The sequence below is a fragment of the Aspergillus pseudotamarii genome (assembly GCF_009193445.1).
Source record: "Aspergillus pseudotamarii strain CBS 117625 unplaced genomic scaffold BDV38scaffold_71, whole genome shotgun sequence".
Lineage (NCBI taxonomy): Eukaryota > Fungi > Ascomycota > Eurotiomycetes > Eurotiales > Aspergillaceae > Aspergillus > Aspergillus pseudotamarii.
This window is the reverse complement of record NW_022475085.1, coordinates 70,370-92,038: the sequence shown is the minus strand read 5'-3', so window position 1 is coordinate 92,038 and position 21,669 is coordinate 70,370. Positions and strand designations below refer to the sequence as shown.

Genomic DNA, 21,669 nt, shown 5'->3' with positions numbered 1-21,669 from the left:
TGGGTTATGGGAAGGCGTTTGCTAATGCATCAAATATCCCTGCAGAGTTCATTATCCCCGTGCGCCAACTGAGAGTACGGATGTTTGGACGGACTCGCTAAGATTCAATACTGAGAGTAATAAAAGCAAAGGACTATCTTGGGTTGCTTCATCACAATTTTATTCTACCCAATTGGTACAGTCATAATATCCCCCTCGTTGTAGGTATTATATACGCTTACTGTGCCCCATTCTGTGCCTTGTAAGCGAGCATCATAGGATTATCGGTTATATATCCGCTACTGCAAAAACTAGCAATATTACTGAAAATCCTGTCCTGTCCCTTTGAATGTGGAGTTCTCTATCTACAATGATCCAGTCCAGGGAATCTTCAGGAATGGAATCATTGCTTAGTAGACGTTTCCGTCGCTGGGATATACACGTTGGCCTGGACTCGCGTACCATTGTCAAAGATCATAGTTCACAGTCCATGCCTCGGTTGTACTCCATTCAACACCTTGGTCCTTTAGAAGGGCACCGTCTCCTTTCCTATTTGATTAGTCCCCTCGCCGCAGTACTGCTCGAGGACTTCGAATATCGGCGATGCAACAGACATGGAGCTGATGTTTACCTTCTCCCTGATCTGTTGAGGAGCTTCTGTCAATTCACTAATTAGCTCAACGCCAATAGTCTCCACACCTCCAATGACACTAGAGGTCATGCCAACAGTATCTGACTGTTCGAAAGGTAGTGTGCTATTTATCTTATTTGTTGAGGCAGTTGTGTTCTCGGTCGTAATGACAGCGTAAACAGAGGTAGACTTCAACTGGCGATCAACACTATCTTAGATTACGCTTCACTAAGGTTGCGCGATCTTGCACACCTCCAAAGACTAGTTAGTAGAATGCAAGGATTGTGGTATTTAGGGAGAAAGTATTTATCGGAGTTGAAAGCGCCGACTTTTGCAAAGATCCGAGGAGTTGCGGTAGCAAAGGTCATATTTAATCCAAGTGAATGATCATCAATATGTTCTCTATGCTGACACTATCAGCTGCTTGCAGCTCTACTCCGTTTCTCTTACATACTATCCCAGTGTCTGTTTCCGCCTTGACATTCCAGGGGAATGAAGCATAGCTGTTGTGTTACACCCTCATCTCGACCTGATGAGAGGTTGGCTACTACCACCTGGTGAATGCCGTCCTCACCTCGGAAGGAAGCCTAGGCCATACTATTATCATTTCAGTTTTAGACGAACAAGAACATCGAAATCCATACAATAGACGATTGGAGTGGTTCCCTTCTAGCTAGAGGTGTTTGTTGCGTAGGGCCCACTCCGCACTATAGACCAGAAAATTCATGTTTTCGAATTTGGTAGTGCTGTCGTTGTAGCACTGACCAATGTTGAGTCACAGGACCAATTAGTTATTCTAAAGAGAAAGCTTGAGGTGAGTACATGAAAATCCCAAGGATTAACGAAAGGACCAGGTCAGAGGTCAAATGATTCTTGCTTCGAGCGTTAACAGTCTCCTCCTCCAGTATCAGAGTCCGGTAGTCAAGCTGCAATCAATACGTAGTTGGGTTCATGAATGGAGCTGGAGATTGCCATTGTCTGTAAGTCGAGCTGGAGCTGAAGCTACTAATGGAGAGACCCCATAATGCTATCCAAAAGGGAGGGTGTTTTCATTATGCATATATTTACGCCACATGTGATTTCGGAGTACGCCGAAGCATGGGGTAAACGCTCTTAAGCATGTTATTAGTAATAGGCACGCAAGTCTATAATCTGCAGATCCTCAAAGATGGGAAGCTTAGAATAGAGTATGGGGCCAAAAGAAGAAGAAAAACATAGAAGTCGAAGCGGGATTTAAACATGGTACGAAAGGACCTCGAGATACAAGTGCTACTTACCCAAAGGCGTAGTAACAATGCAAACCAAGAGGGAGCAGTTTAGTATTGATATTAGACGGAGACGGTAAGCACCCAAACTGATAAATCTAAAAGGCTTCCAAATCACCTCGTCTGGTCACCGATTGTAAATCCAGAGAATTCCCACCAGGAAACAAGTTCAATTTGGAGCGGACCATCATTCCTACCAATCAGGCCCCATGGTGAGAGGGATCGACCAGTGGTTCTTTGCAGATTGTGACTTCTCTGGCCACGGCAGCAAAAGGCGCCTGAGAGGCTGCATGGCCCCACAGCGTACTGGTCCAATCAGCAGCATGTTGGGCCGTGTCGGGCAGGCGGTGGAAGTGTACAGCCACCCAATGGTTCCCACAATATTCTAGAAAACCCGCTATGAGTGGCCAAAACCGTCAGCTTCTCCGCGTCCGTGGGCCAGCCACAATGATGAGGTTTCAGGCTTTCAGCATGACAAACATAGCCTCACTCCCTCATTTAACTCTGAAGGACGGAAGATTAATGAGTCTTTTGGACTGGTTAGAATTGAACGCGCTGATGCACCTTCTGAGAAAGTTCTTATGGTGTCCTTTTCCATAGAGGGAAAAGGTTTTAGCAAATAAACTACGCATCCTTAATGTATGATTGTACGTATGTACGTACATACATACATACGGAGTCAGTAGCTGGTTCGTCATTTTAGACATATATCCGGAGGTCCCTTACCTTATCCTCGGGTCGGTGTCTATGGCTATGTTCCTCCGGCCATGGCTTCCCCTCCTTTCTATCTACTGCATTTGGACAGGGTTTTTCAAAAATCAAAAATCAATCCGAATGAAACAACCCACAGCACAGCATCACCAGTCCTGAATGGAAGTACTGTTGTAGTTAGGAGGTTATGCGTTGCACCATGCGCCTCAAAGTACGCTATTGGTACTCCACATCCAGCTATTACCTAAATTACCGTAATACCACTGATGTGTGGCGATTAATTACGCACCAGGCAATTCGATCTGATCGGACTTCTTCAATAGATCTGTAACCTGTACGCCATGCCGAGGGGCATTCCGACAAAATGTAATCAATGCTGCGCCTCTTTTGGTGCCTGGCGACCCATCCTCACGTATTGAGAGGTTACAGTATCTTACAGAGATGATGCCGGACAATGTATAATTCCGGTGTCTAGCCCACTATTCCGTCAGGCAGAGCCGCCTAGAGCCTGGTCATAAGTCGTCAGACCCAATGCTCTCTCCAGCCACTGCCTCACCTCGTGTTCGTCTTCTCTCAACTTCGAACTTTTGCTTCCTTCGCTCTTCCATTTTGTGCTCGTTTGTTTGGCTCATTTCCCCTCATCTGGGTCTTTTCTTTTGACTTTTGACTTTTCTCTCTCTGTCTCTCTCTCTCTCTTTATTTTTATTTTTATTTTTTTATTTTATTTTTATTTTGCTTTCAAGATATCTTCTTCCGAGGCAGAACTACGGCCTCCACCTTCCAGGCACCTTTGACCCAAACATATTTCGGGACCGCAACTAAGCCAGCAACTGCATCATCTCCTGGATCCATCCGTTCTGCCACAGCCTTTATCACGTTTATCCATGTCTTTCAACCCACCAACTCTTCTTCCTAACAACCGGGTCCTGTAATTATCCTTTTCCTATTCTGTATTGGTCTCTCCACTGCAGGTCTCTTGTGAGCCTCTGTTTCTATTTTATTTTATGTGATCCTTTTTTTTTTTTTTTTTTTTTTCCCTTGAAGGTTGAGGCTTGGTCAACCTAAGTCTCCATCCAACCACCCGCTCATTCCCTAAACTTGTATCCTCCTCTGGTTTGCTCCCTTGACATCTTCGGCTCTACACACCCCTTGCCTTCTAACAATCACTCGTGATCCATCGAGTTCGACAGTACATTGACGCTTTGTCAATAATCTAGTTTTGCATGCATCCCCTTTCCATCGTTTCCCCAACAATCGCTAGTTCCAGCTTCCTCTGGAGCCTAATTTGACATCTCCCATTCAGCTGTGCTTCCATCTCGATCCCTCCAGATGGGTTAACCTCAACCAGACTCGGATCGATCAAGCAGACAATAGAATTAAGCATTCTCATTCTGCTTGCAAGGCTGATCGCTATTTTTATCATACTGCTGCAAGACCCATCTTGTTCCCGTGGGACCTAACTGTCTGACAAAACATCGCCAAAGCTGAACCCCCCCGTCAGCTTGCGCCACAATCGGATCCAGGTAAGCGCCCCACGCGACAGTGCCTCTGATGGCTCTCACTTGTTCTCTTGTCTTGCTTGGCTCATTGGGTCCTTGTTGCATCAAATGCCCTTTATTTCACCTGCTATCCGTGGCTATCAGACTTCCACCCTACTACTGTTTCGCAACTCTCGACATTGGTTCACTGACATGAGTTCCGCCGAAGTAGCTTCCCCGTTCTTTCGCCAACCATTCCAGGCTGGCGTGAAGCACCCGTTATCCATGGCGGCATTGATGCAATCGAATAACGAACCTGTTACCATTTCTAACTCATTGCCCGGGCCCTCCGCCTCCATCATCTCAAGCCCGCCGGAATCTGTCGCCTTCCTGAAGCATACGAAACCAGACTCGAGTCTTACCTCCATTGCCAGTGCCGGCTTAAACGTCTCACGATCAAGAGAATCGATGCCACCCATGACAACGACTGCACAGCCAGTTAGTTCGGTGGATCGACTAGTAGAACATGAGAAGGAGCCGGAGCAAAACAGCTCACAGGTAGCGAGAGAAGCTCTTGGTGCAACTGAGAAGCAACAAATGAATTCGCTTAATGATTCCGTACATATGTCCGATCAGATGCAGGTCGACACGCATTCCACTTCAGGCAATCCGGCGGATGCCTTTGGAACGACCGATAACAGCACGTCCCTTATGAATACTTCAACAGTTGCCAGTCCTGGCCCGATAGAAGATTCGGCTTCACAGGATGGGGATCGTCCACGTCATAGGGACGAAATGGACTTGCAGGATGCAAGTAACAAGTCCTTCTCTTACCCTATGCCGACGGCAGCTCTTGGTGATCCCCGTCGTGGCCTGAGCTTACCAGGTTCTGGATTTAATAAGGCCGGCCAGCGATCACCATCGGCCAAAAAACACCGTTGCCCATACTGTTCTACGGAATTCACAAGGCATCATAATCTCAAAAGCCACCTTCTTACACATAGTCAAGAGAAACCGTACGTGTGCCAGACTTGCCAATCGCGCTTTCGAAGACTTCATGACTTGAAAAGACACACGAAGCTCCACACCGGAGAGCGTCCACACATTTGCCCCAAATGCGGGCGTCGATTTGCTCGTGGTGACGCTCTCGCTCGACATAACAAAGGACAAGGCGGATGTGCGGGTCGTCGGGCGAGCATGGGAAGTTACGCTCCTGAAGATGAATACGGCGACACTGGGGTCCATCCAGGTGCGGAGGACACGATGGATGGCCTCGTCTATGCAGAGCCCGAGCGTATGGATGAAGAGGATGAACGCCGCATGAGCATGCCTAGCATTAAAAAACATGATATTCCCACAGATTCGATCACACGATCCAATACCGCAAATAGTTATCAACCGCGGCAGCCGAGCACGTATCCCCCGATTGCCGCTGGCCGACCATCTCCAGGAGGCCTTTTCCCGCCTCCTGCGAGTCACGGTGGCTCTAGCGCATCAGCATCCCCCATCTCGCAACCCGGTAACTTGACATTTCCACCTCCTGGCCAGCATTCTGGAGCCTCAATATTCCAACCATCAAATGTCACAGAAAGCCCAAAGCCACTTTCACCAAATGCACTATCTTCGCACCAGCTCGGTCATGGCCCTGAACTTCATCGCGCTCACTCTCCAGGAATGGCCCAGTCATTCCAGCAACAACCATATACCAGGTCGGGGTCTTCTCAGGCATCCGTTGCAAATCATACCGCTGGCAGTTTAGGCCTTCCCCCACCACAGCCTGGTGCTCCTCAGCTTCCTCCACCGCCTGGAATGAACACCTCAGATTCTCGATTTTCACTTCACTCTCAGAGCTCTGTACAACCACCACCGGCCGCTACGAAACATACACCACCCCACAGCCATTCTAGCAACCATAGTGGGTCTCTGGCATCCAAAACAGGCCCGGAGGTGACCGCAAATAATGGGCATCTTCCGGGACCGCATGACTCGAATTATGCTGATCAGAATCGTGAGCGAGAGGATAAGCTATGGGCATATATTCGTTCTGTTCATGAAGAACTAGCAGGATTGAAGACCGAAGTAGCGGCTTTAAGGGCACAACTTGCATCAGCAAACGTAAATACACTGACATCATCGACTCCAAGTGCCACACAACCTCAGGTTGAGCCGAGCACTGTCAGTGCAGGCCAACGGTGATTGCAAGCTGCGTTCCATTCATACTCACGTGTTTTCAGCCTTGTACCTGCTACCGTAGGCATCCGGTTGATGATGATAACTGTTGATTATCCTCTTGACATATAACTGGACTATCTCCCGAAGAATTTCAATACCCTTCACATGTCCTACTACATGTGTCCCTATTTTGTCATGATTCCTTGTCAGTGTTTCCACTTTTCTTTTGTTGACACCTTAATGCCTTGACGAGACAACATCTAAATTCAACGAAAGACCTGTTGCGAGGCTGGTCCAATCTTCTTTAGTGATCCACCTAGTCTCTAATTTCCTTCTTACCTCTGTTTTTACTACACCTTTCTTTCCCTTGGAGTCATCTTTTTCACTTGACATGTTCACTCTTTCAGGATAGGGGTATGGAAGTGTTTCACGTACAAAGCTTATTCTACCTTCCTCCTCACCCTTGTCTTGATTTTCCCTTGCGAATAATCCTATGATAATTACTCACCCCCTCATTGTCCTACATCTTGTCCGGAATCAGCATATCATACTTCTCTTTTTGGTTTTACAGATTTTAGGAGCAGGGAGTATGAGGGTGGCAAAATGTGTTACTATAACTCAATTCTGGCAGCGTATGCACATGGCAGGGTCAATCTCTTCTTTTTTAATAGTATAGAGTAGGGCGGGAGCAGCTACTGTCTCCCCAAGAAGAATCCGGCTCTGTACCCGTAGCAACCCCTTAGCATCTAGGTCTCCCAGTGCACGGTAGCGTTTGTCTGTATTTGAGCTCTCTGGTTACACTGAGATCGTCTTTGGGCCGTCCAGCCGATGAACAGCCCCACGTCGGTCACTATGGCTTTGGGGACATTGCTCCGCTGGCGTTCGATGTTGTGGCCATAGCCCATTCTACCCGGTCAGACATAACTACCACCTGTTCCACACTGGCATATGATGCAAATACAGTATTTTGGGGTGCCAAGGCAGTATTTCTTTCGCACAGCAGGTTCGGAACCAAGTCCCTCGGTTCATGCGTGAGGGGAATTTGAAGACTCATGAACCCTGTGCCTCGAGATATGGGGAGACAAGGGCAGCTAACTAAGACAATGAAAGAGTGGGTAGAAATTAAAGCCTTAGGGTGAAATGTGTGGGTGATAAAGTTGACTGGCCGATATATCAGTTATTCGCAGGAACAGGTAACTAGCCTCGAGGTATTGCTAACCACGTAGCGACCAGCAGAAATTCGACCTATTCTCTTCACCACGGGGGAGAATGCTACGTATAGATGAAACAAGGCTGAGAGTAGGCCAAAACACTACCCGGGTCGCTGTACACACACCAGACATGTCAACCTCCTGCCAGCCGTCTCCGATTTCCCTCTCTCGCGGCCAATCCAACAACCGCTCTACTCTGGTCACACTGGAAATGTACTTCATTTCATTCTTCGTATGGTTTTCCTTCAATTCGGACGAGAATTCCTCCCAAGACGCTGACCCGTCCATCGGCGCATTCTGGTGCACACTCTTGCGACAGACCCAGAACTCCTAGCAGTCCGGTGGTTCGTATCGCTCCTTTCAGGGGAACAACCCCCCCAATCCCAAACCCCCAGATATTCATTGTACCGTAATCATATCATACATGCTAATGTTATTACAACTATTCCAACATGGTAATTGCCCGTATCCAACGTTGCTCCTCGTCGTGCTAGAAATATATGTGTACATGTAGTTGGAGCATGCGCCTCTCCGTATGGAGGTCTAGCTAGGCGTCACAGCACATTCGCACTCCTAACGCGGGGTATACCTCGTTCTATACTAGTCATATCCAGACAGACGGTCAATCATAGGTAACGTACCCCCGGACCAACACTACCAGTATCAAAGATCTCGATCAAACCAGCTCCGAGGGCCTCTTCTAGAACCCAGCGAAAGTTCATTCCACACAATTCTTTCCATTTCTTCGTTCTACCTGGCAAAATGCCGGCGCGCTCGCCTCTTATTCTCTTCGCCGCAGTAAAACTTTTATCTGTTTCGACGGCTCCATCCCAGCGATCTCGGAGAAGATGAAGGGGTACCTCACTAGAGTTTGATTTTCTAATAAGTGCGAGGAGATGCGCTCTACCAGAGCTTAGAAGCCTAAGGTAAGGGCCTGTGTTTGGCAGGGATAGGAACAAAACTGTTGTATGACATCGAGAGCGGCTGCCGCCTTCTTTGCCATTCAGTGCAGCGGGATCACCCCTACTGGCCGAGTTTCCGGATGAAGACGTGGGCGGGAAGGTCGGAAGCGATATTATGCCTGGAGATCCCTTGACCGAAGACGAGGACGAGACCAAAAATCCAGCACGGAGAAGCTCCATACACTCTGGGGCAGAAAAGAGTGTATCGGGGACAGCAAATGTGACATCTGGTCGACTGAACACGTCCAAAAACTTGTCTGAAAATAGAAAATTAGCGATTGGAAGCCTAAGTCTCTCAGAGGCAAGCAGTACCTTTCAGATGAGATCCTATAGAACTATCTCGCACAAGCCTTTCCCAGTCTTCCGAGAGAACTAAGCAATCCCCTAACCCAGCCGCATCATTTCCTCTGCCCGGAACAATTAGTCGACGGATTCTGCCAGAATTTACAGACTCTACTATCTCTCTCTCCACCTTCGTTGGTATATCCAGTAATGTGTGGACATGAGCTACCGAGGCGAGCGGTGGCAGTGACCGGCGAAGATTCAATAACTTGGCGACACGGGTGCTGTTCATGCCTGTTCGAGTGGGAAGGTCCTCGAAAAAACTATCCCTGATGTGACATATGGCCTGAATAACATCCTCTACTGGAGTAGTCTCTGGGATGTATCGTGACATTCCAATATCCGGAAGTGGCCCTTGGCCATACTCTTCCCGGAATTCGCCACTGGGGTCATTGGATTTGATATCGGTGAATGACTGTGCGATAGCTTTGCGACGAGCATGACTGGCAAATGGAGAAGAGCGAAGCGCTGTGTTGGATGGCTTCCTTCTTTTCTTGACACCAGAGACAGGAGCAGAGGTGATGCGCAAGGGCATGGTCGAGAACGGGAGAGGGACTCTGACCTCCCATCAGCCAAAGAGATGTCGCTAATGAAACATACAGTATGTATGTACTACATATGTACTCTGTACTCCGTATTATATTACTTATCTGATAAGAAGCGTAGTAGCACGTGATTTGCCCCTCACCTTATTAGAATCCCGCCAATAAGAATGACCAACCCAGGGCTATACAGAAAGTCTGTTAACATAGTGCGATACCTATCGCGGTGTTAGTGGTATGATGTAAGATGTTGTAGGCCATGCTGCCTAGGCAAAATCTTGGTCAAGTATAAGAAACTTGGGCTGCTTCCGTGTTTGATGGGATTCCAGCCGACCGACAATTCTCTCGGTGGGACTGTAGCAACAAGTTGTTGAGCAGGGCCTCTTTTCACATGACGTAGTGATGAGGGAGGATTTGTGCCTCAGTCCAACCATCGTCATCTTTTAAAATCTCCCCCCCGCGCTCCCGCATTCAACATCAACAGGCTATTCTTCGCCTGGCCTTGGTCGCGCCATTTTTTTCGGTCTAAGAAACATAGTTCCTGTCACTGTGGTCTAGAATTTCGATCACCATTTCAATTGCCTGTCTCCTTTTCCTCTCTCTTCCCCGTTTTTGCTTTGTGTTGCTCTGCGCATTTGGAAGCTGCCACAATGACGATTTATATCGCTTCGCTGTATGTCGATTACCTATGTCTCTTATTTATTCTCTTTCGGTCTGCTGCTGATACGCTTAACTGGTGATAAACTAGTTTTCTGCCATATACCGTTAACTTCCACCTCAATGAGACGAAAGATCGCCCGCCCCAAACAGGCCCTGAGTTGTCGAAGCCTGGCGCGGAGACCCCAGCTTCAACAGCCAATGCAGCGGTCAGCTTATTTGAAAAACAGAACCGCGATCAAAAAGCCGGTCTCACACCCGGCGCCACCACCGAACATGAGCGGATCTTCTCATCAGATCTCGCAAAGGCGGAACAACAGCATTCTACATATCCATTCCCGGATATAGCTCAAGATGGAAGTCTTCTAACGGAAAGTGAAGCACACTCTCCTGCGTGGGGTTCAACGTTGTCCTTGAACCAGCCGCGACCGCGGGCAACTGTTCCGCCGTCCCCATCCATCCTTAAGCACCAGGAGCCTGTTACTCCCATGACAGAGCCTTCCCCCAAGAGATCTGATAAGGGACAGAAACCACTCTACACTCATCGCCCTAGTGGGATCCAGCACAGCAGGGAACCCAGCCGTAAGGGTTCCTTCTCCAACGCTGAATGGACAATCGAGACGGCAGAGCAGGGCAATGGGGGGCTTCGCAACGCTGTTCGGTCCGCGACAGATGCAGGACAATTAGAAGACAAGGTCTGGGTTGGTACGCTGGGAATGCCGACAGATGCCTTGTCTAAGTACACAAAATCTGCAATTGCTGAAAGGCTTGAGGATGAGTACGACTCGTTGACTGTATATGTCAGCGACGGTGATTTTGATGGCCATTATACTCACTTCTGCAAAACCATACTCTGGCCTGTATTTCACTACCAGATTCCCGACAACCCGAAAAGCAAGGCATATGAGGATCACTCCTGGATTTATTATGTTAAGACCAACCAAGCATTCGCAGAGCGAATCGCTCGAAACTGGAAGCGCGGAGATTCAATATGGATTCAGGACTATCACCTGTTGCTAGTCCCGGCTATGCTTCGTAAATTGCTACCGGACGCCCAAATTGGCTTTTTCCTACACATTGCTTTCCCATCTTCGGAAGTTTTCCGTTGCCTAGCCCCTCGTAAAGAACTGCTCGAGGGAATACTAGGTGCAAATCTCGTTGGCTTTCAGACAGAGGAGTACTGCCGACATTTTCTTCAGACGTGTAGCCGTATTCTCTGTGTTGAGGCCACGAATGAGGGGGTCCAGCTCGAAGATCGGTTTGTCAACGTGAACAAGTTCCCAATCGGCATCGACCCTACTTCATGGGACAAGCGACGTAAGGCCACTGACGTTGAACAATGGGTCAAAACCATCTCCGAAAGATATGAAGGGAAACGATTGATCGTTTCACGCGACAAGATTGACGGAGTCAGGGGAATACGGCAAAAACTCCTTAGCTATGAGCTATTTCTCAATACGTACCCTGAATGGAGGAACCAGGTATGTGGCCTATCGTACAATTGTCCTAAGCTCATAACTGCAGAGATGTGACTGATCATCCATGTGTAGGTAGTATTGATCCAAGTTGCAACCAGTACAACAGAACAACCCGAGCTTGAAGCTACAATTTCTGATATAGCTATGCGAATCAACTCTACATTTTCAACCCTAGCGCATCAACCGCTAGTTTTCCTCAAGCAGGATCTCGCTTTCCCGCAGTATCTCGCCCTAATCTCGGTTGCAGATGCTTTGATGATTACCAGTTTACGTGAGGGAATGAACCTGACGAGTCACGAGTTCGTTTACTGCCAAGATGGAAAATATGGCAACAAAAAGTATGGTTCCCTGATTCTGAGTGAATTCACGGGAAGTGCATCGGTATTCGGGAATCATGCTCTTTTAGTCAACCCTTGGAATTATCGGCAATGTGCGGAGGCGATTCACACAGCTCTATCGAGGAGCGAGGAGGAACGCAAGCAGGTGTGGACTCAGTTACACAATGCAGTTCTTCAAAACTCCACTGCCAACTGGGTCAAATCCTTCAGCGAGACTCTGAACCGTGTATGGAATGAGCAGTCGTCGCGTGAGATTATGGCCGTTCCACGGCTGTCCGTCAGCAAACTCGAAGAGGCTTATCGAAGGTCCAATCGTCGGCTTATCATTGTGGATTACGAGGGTACCCTAGCCTCTTGGGGTTCCCCAAAAAGTATCATCGTCACTACACCGCAGCGAGCCATTACGACACTGACGGAACTAACTGAGGATCCTAGGAATATAGTATTTGTCATGAGCTCTAGAATGCCAGAGGAGATGGAGCGATTATTCCGGATGGTGGCGGGCTTAGGCCTCATTGCGGAGAACGGATGCTTCGTGCGCGAGCCGAAGACGGACGAGTGGTTCAAGTTGACAAATAAGGCACAGACTGACGCTTGGAAGGAGGCCGTTCGCCAAATTCTCGGTTACTATCAAGAGCGGGCAGAAGGCAGTTGGATCGAACAACGTCACTGCTCTCTCATGCTCCACTATGGATCGGCTGAAGACCAAGCGGCTGCCTCTCGACTAGCTTCCGAGTGCGCAGATCATATCAATGACTCCTGTGCCAATCAAGGAGTCCATGCCGTGATGATGAATGGGGCACTTGTGGTAGAGCCGGCTGACACGAATAAGGCGTCAGCCGCGGCTATGGTGTGGCGGCATTGCCTCGAACGAAGCAAGAGCGATCATAGCGCCCGACCAGATTTCCTGATGGCTATTGGGGATGGTCGAGATGATGAGCCAGTTTTTCGGTGGGCGAACAAACTTGAGAACGCCAAGGGAGTCGACTATGCCATGACGGTGACATTGGGATCCCGTAGCACGGAAGCTAAAGCAACCCTAACTCAGGGGGTGACAGGTCTGTAGACCTGCCAATCATCGATGGAGATTGTCATGCTGACTACATCTTTTTTAGGCGTCCTTTCGTGTTTGGAGAGATTGGCTGCATCCTCGCTCGAGCAGTGATTAGTTATTTTGGCGGGCTTAGGGGTTCGTCGGCACAACTCTACATATAATGGTATCGAACAGGTAATTGCGTGCATATGTTGAAATCGAGACGCCAAGCGAAATCAAAGGCAAAAGAAAAAGCGTGGCGTATTGGAGTGTTGTAATGGGACTCGAATGGGACATTTAGACTGTTACTACAGATACGCTAGAGCATTTTAAAAATGGTATGTACTGTGCTTCTTTCGTAGAGCAAGGTCGCAGAACCTAGAATTGTATGTACCTTGCTTTGCGTTGACGTCGCTTGGTAACTAGTTAGCCGAACGCAGCGTTAGTCAGCCTCTAGGTTCAGGTACAGTACAAGTACATACATTTAATACATACATGCGACACCGTTTCGGTTGGACGAAAGGACATACCGAGGCTTTTGCGGAGAAGCAAATGCTTAATTAAGCTCCAATGTTCCGTGGGCCAGTACACAATGCCCACATGGCCATATCCTCATTTATACTACTACCTCAGTGATTGAAACAAATCCCCCTTAAGTCTTCAATTCTCGCTGCGCGATCAGATTTTCGAAACACAACCCTAGCCATGACTGCTCTGCCAGCGAACAGCCCTGCATTCGAGGAGGCTATCAAAGTGACGCCGCTTGAGTCCCACCGGTATTCAGCGTTCCTACGGGATGACTGGTGCATCGGAACAGGTATGCTCTATCCCGATATCCCATTTTGCGCTGGCCTGTTCTTCTAGAGTTGCGCCATGGGAAAAAGGAAAGCAACTGAGTAATCGCAGTCCCACACGGCGGATATACAACCGCTGTCATATACCGACTTGCTCTTACTCATTTCGCACATACACACCCTACGCTATACGATGCGCCGGCAACCCCGATATCTCTTCAGCTTTCGTTTCTGCGTCGCACGGCTGCTGGCCCAGCCATACTGACAGTGCAAGATATGAAATTGGGGGCACGCACCAGTACAATCCATATCAACCTATGCCAGCCGAGTGAGAAGAAAGCCAAGAACGGTGAACTAGAAGTCAAGGTTGCCGGCTATATCACTGTGAGTCCGCCTACCGCGGAAGTAGGCATCAGCTCCAACACCGGCTGGAGTCTGCAACCAGCTGCGCAACCTGGAACAGGGCCGAATGGCAGCGTGAACCTGGCGGCGCTGGGCCAAACTGGCCGCGATGGTAAATGGGTGCTTCTCCAGCCACCATATCCCAAGTTCCGACGAGCAACCCTGCAGCTCGAGCTGTATGGACCCAACCCGGCTTTAGGGAAACCTAAAGTGATCGACCAATGGTCCCGATTTCGGCCGGGCGGAGATCGCGAGGCGCGGTGGACCAACGAGGCCGTGGCGTTTCTAGTGGATATGTTCCCGATGGCGCTTGGTGGGCTTGATCAAATGGCGTCAGCGTCCACACCGTCACAAGAGTTAGCGGAGAAAACTGCCCGGTTTTGGTACCCTACCGTTACTTTGAATATCGACTTTAAAAAGCGCTTGCCTGCGCAGGGCGCGGAATGGCTATACAGCCGAGTTCATACTAAGGTGGTGCGCGATGGCCGAACAGATCTGAATGTAGTGATACTGGACGAGCAGGGTGACGTGGTGGCGTTGAGCACGCAGGTGGGTTTGGTGTTGAGCGCCAGCCGGAACCTAGGACAGCGGCAGACAAAGATATAGTTGGTCTATGTTCTTTTTTCTCATGGCAAGATATATGTATGTACATAGATAACTCTCACGTGGTAGATCTGGTTCTATATATACAGCAAACATGGCCTCTAATATATCCATGGGCGACGATATATATGCATCGCAATCGAGATTTTCGAGTTATTTTACAGTTTTGACGTGGTCTGTAACCAGAAAGCCATGGCATCAGTAGTGACGACCAACTGGTCCGGATTTTCTTCATCCGCTTGAAGGACCTGAGCGCGCACCCAAAACTTTCTCCCCACACGGCCGACCACTTTGGCACGGATGATCAGCAATCCAGGAACAGCGACAGGTCTCTTGTACCGTATATCCAATTGCGACGTGTATAATTTCCCACGAGGAGTTTCGTCCTCCCCGCTTCCCTTGTGATCGGAAGCGTCCAACTCGGGAGGCGGAGAGTACAGGGTTACCGCCAACGACATCGTCTCGTCGATACAGGTTGCGATAATGCCACCGTGAGCCGTCGACGGGTGGCCGCTCACGCCCGGGGTCGCCAAATCTAGCAGCATGACAATGTCCGGGGGTAAGACAGACGGCTCTGACGAGACCGGATCATCGGTGGGAGAGGGCCACGGCGGACGGGCGGCGGAGAGCGAAGGAAGCCACCGGCGACGAAGCGTCAGACAGTGAGGGATAGTGATCGAAGTCGCTAAAGTACCAGCGAAATAGCCATCTTCGCCGGTGGAAGGTTTCGGAAGACGTGACCAGGTACGGATGGGATAGTATTCTGGGTGGTTGAGCAGACGGTTGGCGTGGGGATGGGAGCGAAAGGGATCAAGAGATGCTTCTTCCGCTAAGGGAACATTCATGATGGAGGCGGGATTGACATCAATCATCTTTTCTTTCTTCGTATGGTCATAGGTTCGATTCATTGCAATTTCTCTTTTCTCTTCTCTCTTATCTCTTTTCTTATTTCTTCTTAGGGAGGAGATGTATGATATATATAACGGGAAATTTAAACCGCACCGGCAGAATGGACAGGAAGAAAGCAGAGTGATTGTTTCTTAAGTGTTAAGACGTGAGGTTTTATTGCCTATACTCTGATCGATCATCTAGGTCCAGATACTACTCTTAACTAGTAGGTAGTAGTGGCACACAGCTGCCTTCAACCTCGGCTACAAGTTCGGCTGCCCGATTGGCCCCCTCCACATTGAGGTAAGAACCTAACTTTTAAACTTGAAGCTGGAGCCTGGAGAGGTCAAGTATTGGCTAAGTGGTAAATCCAGCGAAATAACACTATTTCATCCATAGTTAAGTGGTATGCGACCAATTATTAATAGTAGTGTTAACATATGCAGAAGAATTGCAAGGAATGAATGAATTGGGTAGAATTGGTCACTGGCAGAATTCTTCCCCATCAAAGCAGGACATTACATACCGAACAAAACAGTAAGTTAGTAGTGCTCGAGATACTACTCGTACTGCGACGAGTTAAGTTCACTCAAATTCCACACCCTCCATGTCCATATTTCAAACCTGCACTAGCGTGAAAACTGCCGGAACCGACGGCCTCTATTGGACTTAGTTCCGTCCCTAGATCGATTAAACCCCTCCAATGGAAGGAAGATCCTCGTTGGGCACATTCCAATCATGGAATTTTAGTTTTTGCTGTGGTATGGAACGAAATTCTCATCCATAGTTACAGGGTCCACGGAGGTGAGAAGCAAAGGGGAAAAAAAAAAAAAAAAAAAAAAAAAAAAGGGACCCGAAAAAAAATAATACATACAATAAAATAATACCTTCACCTTTGTTGGTATTCTCTCTCACTTCAATTCCTATTCCATAGCTTTGGCTCTCCGAATGTTTAATTAATTAAATCAAAATTAATAATGCAAGTAATAAAAATAAAAGATACACATGAGAAACAGGTATCATCAGGAATCATGTCCTGTCTCATTGCCTGGTCCCTAGCGTGTGTTACCCCCGCTTGTGATATAAACAAATACCCATTCAATAGTACTTTCCCAGCGGTTAGTGACCTTGTTTTAGCAGCTATACCGTTGCTATCCTACTGTCACTGCAAGATAAATACCTCCCCCGGCTTAAATTTCCGCTTCTTTCCTCTTCCTTGTTTCGCCCCTTGTGGTTTCTCTTTTATCTCCTGCCAATTCCCTTCCCCTTTCAAGAATTGTTTCTATCCCCTTCCCCCAGCTGCTTTTGTACCACCTTCTCTCTCCATCCTCTACTCGTCTTTTCGCGTCTGGTCCATATCATTGACTTACTGATCGATTGGGGACTTCATTACTATCCATCCATTCATTCATTCATACACACACCCACACCCCAACTCCATTTACGACCATTATGTTGCCGATCGTATTTCTCTCCACTTTGGTGGCCTCCGCTACTGCAGCGACCACCGCCAGCAACTATACTTTCCCTGAGGGATTCGATCTGAACCAGGTGAAACCCGCGGATAAGTGTAGGTTTTCGTCCTGGTCGTGGTTGTACAACATGCCTATGGCATGATTCACCGGTACGGCAGAAAAACTAATGAGTATCTTCAGCTGCCTGGTGTCAGGCCGAGCGGAACGCCTGCCCTAAGATCTGCGGCGGAGTTGCTGATAAGAACACTTGTGACCCGGTATGGTTCAACCACACACCTACGGCGTTGGAGAGCTCTAGATAAGCTAACAGTCACAGCAAACTCTTGGTTTCACTTGCACATGCTCCAATGGCACCGATGCTGACGTCGCGCCTTACGCGGAAACTATCCCCTTCTTCGTCTGCCAGGAGAACTACCGCCAGTGCATCGACCGCTCTACTGACCTTGACGGCGACGAAAAATGCAAGGAGGCCCAAAGCCAGTGTGGTTCGAAAAATGCGTCCGATGCCTCTGGCTCGTCTTCATCGACTAGTACGACCACGTCCTTGCCTACCTCAACTGGTTCTTCGGGGTCTAGCAAAAGCGAAAGCTCATCCACTGGCACCGCCACGAGCAGTGGCAGCACAAGCAGCACAACCGCTAATGCTGCTGTGCGCATGGCCCAGGACCATGCGACGGGTATCTTGGCAACGGTACTCTTCCTGGGTCTCCGTCTCGTTCTGTAAGATGGTAGCTTCTGGTATCACCCGCACGCACATAGCTTGATCGAGTTCTGACTATGGAATGCGCCACTGCGATCCTTCTCGAAAAACAAATTTTTGTGCTTAATGTTGTTTCTCTCCTATCTCACTTTGCGTCTATGACCTACCGTATCGTACTATTCCCCTGTTTTCACGTCGCGGTTAATGAACTGTATCGTTCTGTGCGTGCTTTTAGTCGTTCCTTTCACGAGTCTAGTTGATGATACTCCATATGGAAGAATAATAGTCGTTCTCTAAGATTTTCTGAAGACTCGCTGATAAGCCAGTAAGCTCCTGCAATGGGACCATCGTAAAATATAGAAATAGAAAATTTTTGTTTTATTTTTTTGCTGATTTTGTACAAGAATCTACTATTGATCGTCACTATAAACGCTGATCCATCGTAATCAGCGCCAAGACTTTTTCCCACACTGAAATTTCTCCACCGCCAACCAACCACAACCACGACGGAATTCAACTCTCGCTTTCCTCCCCTTCTCTTCCTCCTTTCTACTCCTTTTGCCTGTCATCCGCACAGTCCCTCGTCAGAATGCCCGCCCCCACTACTACCCTCCTCATCGAGGGCTCCTTCAGCGAACTCGCCGACGAGTTCGCCCAGTACCTCGACGCACTGCGCAAAAGCGAAGGCACCACCACCATTCAGGCCGAAATCTCCCCGCTCTTGGAACCCCTCCGCCAGCAGGAACAGAGTGACGCTGAGCCCGATCGGAAACAGCGTGATGAGGTTCTCAAGAAGCTGGTCTCGGCGGCATCCGTGTTGAATAATGCTCCAGAGAAGGGTGGGTCGTCCCTCCAACATATCGTCCAAGCGAGCAGGAGCAGGATATCAAACTGCATGACAGAACAGAAACTGACACGCCAATAAATAGAGATCATCTCCGCCTACAACCTTCTCGTCCATCTTATTCACTACGCCTCAGACCCTGACATGTTCCTCTCCCGCATCTGCTCCTACCTCGCTAAACCCATCACCTCCTCCACTCAATTCGGACCCTCGCTGGCCATCTCTATCCTTTCCACCATCTTCAACACCCTCGCTCCTACCGACTCCAGCCGCTTCCATGTCTTCCTGGGTATTGTCGCAGTCATCCGTCAGTCCGGCTCCACAGTCGCTTTCGAAGCCCTCAAGCCTCAGTTGACCGCTCAGCTGCCCACCTGGCTGTCCTCCTGGGAGTTGGATGAGGAAGAGGCTCAGCGCCTGCATCTCGCTGTTGCAGATGCCGCTCAGGCTGCGGGCGACCCGGAGCTGGCACAGACTCATATTGTGCAGGCTCTGCAGACCATTCCAGCCGCGCAGGCTTCGTCCAAGGAGGCCCGCGACCTCGCCATCCGCGCTCTCACCTCCGCTCTCACCCACCCCGCTGTGTTCGACTTCACCCCTCTGACGGCCTCGGACGCCGTCCAGGCTCTTCGCTCCAGCGACAGCACCCTGTTCGAGCTTCTTGAGATCTTTACGGCCGACACTCTCGATGCTTACGAGGCTTTCATCACCGCCACTCCCTTGGCAGGCATCTCCGGCGGTGTGCTGGCCGACGCTGGCGAAGCGCTGCAGAACAAGATGCGCCTATTGACTTTGGCCTCTCTGGCTGCCTCGACCCCTTCCCGTTCCTTGCCCTATGCCACGATCGCCGCGGCTCTGCGTGTGCCGGCCGAAGATGTCGAGAAATGGGTCATCGATACAATCCGTGCTGGTTTGGTCGAGGGTAAGCTGTCTCAGCTGCGGTCCGAATTCCTAGTACACCGCGCCACCTACCGTGTTTTTGGCGAGAAGCAGTGGGCGGAAGTGCAGGGTCGCTTGATGGTCTGGCGCCGCAGCCTCGAGAACGTTCTGGGCGTCCTTCGTACCGAGCGGGAGCGTTTCGTCCGTGAAAGCCTGCAAGCCGCTGCAGCAGCAGAGGAAGCCGCTCAGGGCAAGTCGAACGACAAGGGTAACAAGTCCGGAGATCGTCGGCAGCGCCATGGCAACAACCAACAATCTCAGCAGCAACAGCAGCCCCAGGAGGTGGCTGCCGCGGAGTAATTTACTCTTAAGGAAACACCACGATACTCATTGAAAATGGAAAAGAAGTATAGAAAAAGTTCGTCGTGTAATGGCTGGGAAGAGGTGTTATGTTGTATTTCCAATTTCTTTCGATTGTTTATTCTTCGGTTCATGTGTTCTCTCCGGGCGACATTTTTATCGGTTCATGGTAGCTATTTGTTTCTAGACAGGTTCCGCCTGGCATGTAGTTAGGATTGGGCCCGATCAATGGACACGAGTCATGTCATGCATATACGAGATGATATACCATTGGGATTATATCTTCATATATATAAACCGGCTATAATGTACTTTAAGACGTAGACATTGTATGTAAGGAAGAAAGAAACCACTCCATCTATAAAGCGCTATCCACACCCCAAGTAAGAAAATATAAAGATCGCTGACACAGATACCCATAATAATAGACATAGATCACTGCTGATGGACCCCACGAGCCTTGAAGCCATCCTGGATACGAGCATACACCTCCTCAACAGACCCCGTGGCCGACACAGACACAACCTTATCCTGTTCCTGAAAGGCCTTCACAACAGGCATACTGGTGTCAACAAAAGTGCGGAAACGCTTCCGAATAGATTCGGCATTATCATCATCACGGCCGGAGGTCTCTCCACGCTTCAATAAGCGCTTTTCCATAACCTCCTCCGGGCAGTCCAAGAACAGCGTCAACTCCGACGGACAGACTGTATCCTCGAAGAAAACAGCCTGATCCAATTTGCGTGGGAACCCATCGACCAGGAACCGGGCCTTCTTGCCCTCCCCGGCACCAGCACCATTCTTCAAAGCATCTGCCATGGCATTCGACAATAACGCCACCGTAATCTCCATCGGAACAATCTTGCCCTCCCGGATATAAGTCTTGATCAGTTCACCATACTGGCTTCCCTCGCGGATCTGCTCGGCGCGTAGCAGATCACCCGCCGACAGATGGACAAAACCGTAGTCGCGGACGAGATTGGCGGATTGAGTGCCTTTGCCACTTCCAGGACCACCGAGGAGGAAAACAACCGTGACTTCGGAGGTCGAGAAGCGAGGGTTGGGATGTTGAGTATCAGCCATGTTTCTTTAGTCGGAGAGTAGATAGATTCTTAAAAGGGGGGGGTTTAGGGTAAATTTAGGAATCAGGAGATTGAGAGTCGGGTTTCGGTTTGTGAATGCCGGTACGCGACTTGACAAGGAAGATGTAGGATCCAGAGCCAATACCGATGATTGCTAGGAACGGAAGGATTTTGAATTGGGAGCGGTTGGATTGCGAGGACTGGGGAGAAGAGGAGGAGGAATAGGGGCGGTGGTGTTGTTCTTGCCGGAGGTGGTGGGGTCGGGATGATGATCTTGCGGTTTGATTGAGAGAGAAGGCTACACGGGAGCGAATTGGGAGGGCGGGATTGCGGAGGACACCAGACCAGAAAGACATCTGGAAAAGAGGGACAGAGGAGTATTATATTAGATTAAAAGAGTGGAATTGGAAGAGTGAGAGAGACTAGTCAGAAAAGATAGTTCCGAAAAAAGAAAACAGAGACAAGATGCTTGGAGGGTCGGGTTCAGATGCTTTCCGCATGAGGAATAGTGTGTATAGAATTGGTATTTATGGTATGGTAAATAACTCTGTAACAAAATGAATGATACTGAAGTATACACAAATGAAGTATAACAGACATTCACTCTTTCATTCACTCTCGCACAAGTCAGTTTCAATAGACCTCAATACGATATCTGAGACAAGGTACCTAGCTTTTGGAAATGATTGTCACTGGTCCCTTTCGTCTCTCTATTCTGAATACTACTAACCTACTCCCATACATACATAACCTCTCCACTCAAGGGCCATTTATGTGAGTGCCTTCCACTTTCTCCTGTTTCAGACTAAACATCTGTGCTACCTGCCTTTTCTCAAATCCAGTGCT

At 49.0% G+C, this 21,669-nt stretch overlaps 9 protein-coding genes across 9 annotated transcripts; 4 read left to right on the top strand and 5 right to left on the bottom strand.

The window, feature by feature from the left end:
- Positions 1-4,349: 4,349 nt before the first annotated feature.
- BDV38DRAFT_274574 (C2H2 zinc finger protein) lies at positions 4,350-6,260 on the top strand (the record flags this gene model as incomplete). Its single annotated transcript, XM_032057868.1, has 1 exon — positions 4,350-6,260. One exon carries the CDS (start codon positions 4,350-4,352, stop codon positions 6,258-6,260), a length of 1,911 nt encoding a protein of 636 aa, XP_031909190.1.
- Positions 6,261-6,982: 722 nt separating this feature from the next.
- Positions 6,983-7,669, bottom strand: BDV38DRAFT_274573 (uncharacterized protein; the record flags this gene model as incomplete). The annotated part of the gene is made up of 3 exons (XM_032057867.1): positions 6,983-7,111; positions 7,147-7,397; positions 7,573-7,669. 3 exons carry the CDS (start codon positions 7,667-7,669, stop codon positions 6,983-6,985), a joined length of 477 nt encoding a protein of 158 aa, XP_031909189.1.
- Positions 7,670-7,904: 235 nt separating this feature from the next.
- Positions 7,905-9,454, bottom strand: BDV38DRAFT_193405 (Stk19 family serine/threonine-protein kinase). Its single transcript, XM_032052310.1, has 3 exons — positions 9,440-9,454; positions 8,722-9,376; positions 7,905-8,666 (listed from the first exon to the last, which is right to left on the bottom strand). The coding sequence occupies exons 2-3, from the start codon at positions 9,284-9,286 to the stop codon at positions 8,074-8,076; spliced, it is 1,158 nt and encodes a 385-aa protein (XP_031909188.1). The 5' UTR covers positions 9,287-9,376; positions 9,440-9,454; the 3' UTR covers positions 7,905-8,073.
- A 144-nt stretch (positions 9,455-9,598) lies between these two features.
- BDV38DRAFT_193315 (putative alpha,alpha-trehalose phosphate synthase subunit TPS3) lies at positions 9,599-13,269 on the top strand. The gene is made up of 5 exons (XM_032052308.1): positions 9,599-9,966; positions 10,042-11,431; positions 11,501-12,824; positions 12,882-13,137; positions 13,240-13,269. The coding sequence occupies exons 1-4, from the start codon at positions 9,944-9,946 to the stop codon at positions 12,929-12,931; spliced, it is 2,787 nt and encodes a 928-aa protein (XP_031909187.1). The 5' UTR covers positions 9,599-9,943; the 3' UTR covers positions 12,932-13,137; positions 13,240-13,269.
- Positions 13,125-14,679, top strand: BDV38DRAFT_193274 (thioesterase family protein). The gene is made up of 3 exons (XM_032052307.1): positions 13,125-13,137; positions 13,226-13,616; positions 13,706-14,679. The coding sequence occupies exons 2-3, from the start codon at positions 13,505-13,507 to the stop codon at positions 14,599-14,601; spliced, it is 1,008 nt and encodes a 335-aa protein (XP_031909186.1). The 5' UTR covers positions 13,125-13,137; positions 13,226-13,504; the 3' UTR covers positions 14,602-14,679.
- BDV38DRAFT_193332 (PaaI family thioesterase) lies at positions 14,679-16,141 on the bottom strand. Its single transcript, XM_032052309.1, has one exon. The coding sequence runs from the start codon at positions 15,504-15,506 to the stop codon at positions 14,757-14,759; it is 750 nt and encodes a 249-aa protein (XP_031909185.1). The 5' UTR covers positions 15,507-16,141; the 3' UTR covers positions 14,679-14,756.
- Positions 16,142-16,938: 797 nt separating this feature from the next.
- On the top strand, positions 16,939-19,741 carry BDV38DRAFT_274569 (uncharacterized protein; the record flags this gene model as incomplete). The annotated part of the gene is made up of 5 exons (XM_032057866.1): positions 16,939-17,056; positions 17,142-17,218; positions 17,278-17,676; positions 18,284-18,500; positions 18,591-19,741. 5 exons carry the CDS (start codon positions 16,939-16,941, stop codon positions 19,739-19,741), a joined length of 1,962 nt encoding a protein of 653 aa, XP_031909184.1.
- A 218-nt stretch (positions 19,742-19,959) lies between these two features.
- ura6 (uridylate kinase ura6) lies at positions 19,960-21,248 on the bottom strand. The gene has a single exon (XM_032052305.1). The coding sequence runs from the start codon at positions 20,822-20,824 to the stop codon at positions 20,177-20,179; it is 648 nt and encodes a 215-aa protein (XP_031909182.1). The 5' UTR covers positions 20,825-21,248; the 3' UTR covers positions 19,960-20,176.
- BDV38DRAFT_287097 (uncharacterized protein) lies at positions 20,880-21,179 on the bottom strand (the record flags this gene model as incomplete). Its single annotated transcript, XM_032060798.1, has 1 exon — positions 20,880-21,179. One exon carries the CDS (start codon positions 21,177-21,179, stop codon positions 20,880-20,882), a length of 300 nt encoding a protein of 99 aa, XP_031909183.1.
- Positions 21,249-21,669: the final 421 nt, after the last annotated feature.

What these genes read in the sequence shown, in the direction of transcription:
- BDV38DRAFT_193405 (XM_032052310.1), bottom strand. Translation starts at nt 9,286, where the DNA reads ATGCCCTTGCGCATCACCTCTGCTCCTGTCTCTGGTGTCAAGAAAAGA. An exon ending in TATAGGATCTCATCTGAAAG is followed by an intron (nt 8,667 to 8,721) that starts GTACTGCTTGCC and finishes TTCTATTTTCAG; the next exon opens with ACAAGTTTTTGGACGTGTTC.
- BDV38DRAFT_193315 (XM_032052308.1), top strand. Translation starts at nt 9,944, where the DNA reads ATGACGATTTATATCGCTTCGCT. An exon ending in ACGATTTATATCGCTTCGCT is followed by an intron (nt 9,967 to 10,041) that starts GTATGTCGATTA and finishes GTGATAAACTAG; the next exon opens with TTTTCTGCCATATACCGTTA. An exon ending in ACCCTGAATGGAGGAACCAG is followed by an intron (nt 11,432 to 11,500) that starts GTATGTGGCCTA and finishes ATCCATGTGTAG; the next exon opens with GTAGTATTGATCCAAGTTGC.
- BDV38DRAFT_193274 (XM_032052307.1), top strand. Translation starts at nt 13,505, where the DNA reads ATGACTGCTCTGCCAGCGAACAGCCCTGCATTCGAGGAGGCTATCAAA. An exon ending in TGACTGGTGCATCGGAACAG is followed by an intron (nt 13,617 to 13,705) that starts GTATGCTCTATC and finishes GAGTAATCGCAG; the next exon opens with TCCCACACGGCGGATATACA.
- BDV38DRAFT_193332 (XM_032052309.1), bottom strand. Translation starts at nt 15,506, where the DNA reads ATGAATCGAACCTATGACCATACGAAGAAAGAAAAGATGATTGATGTC.
- ura6 (XM_032052305.1), bottom strand. Translation starts at nt 20,824, where the DNA reads ATGGCTGATACTCAACATCCCAACCCTCGCTTCTCGACCTCCGAAGTC.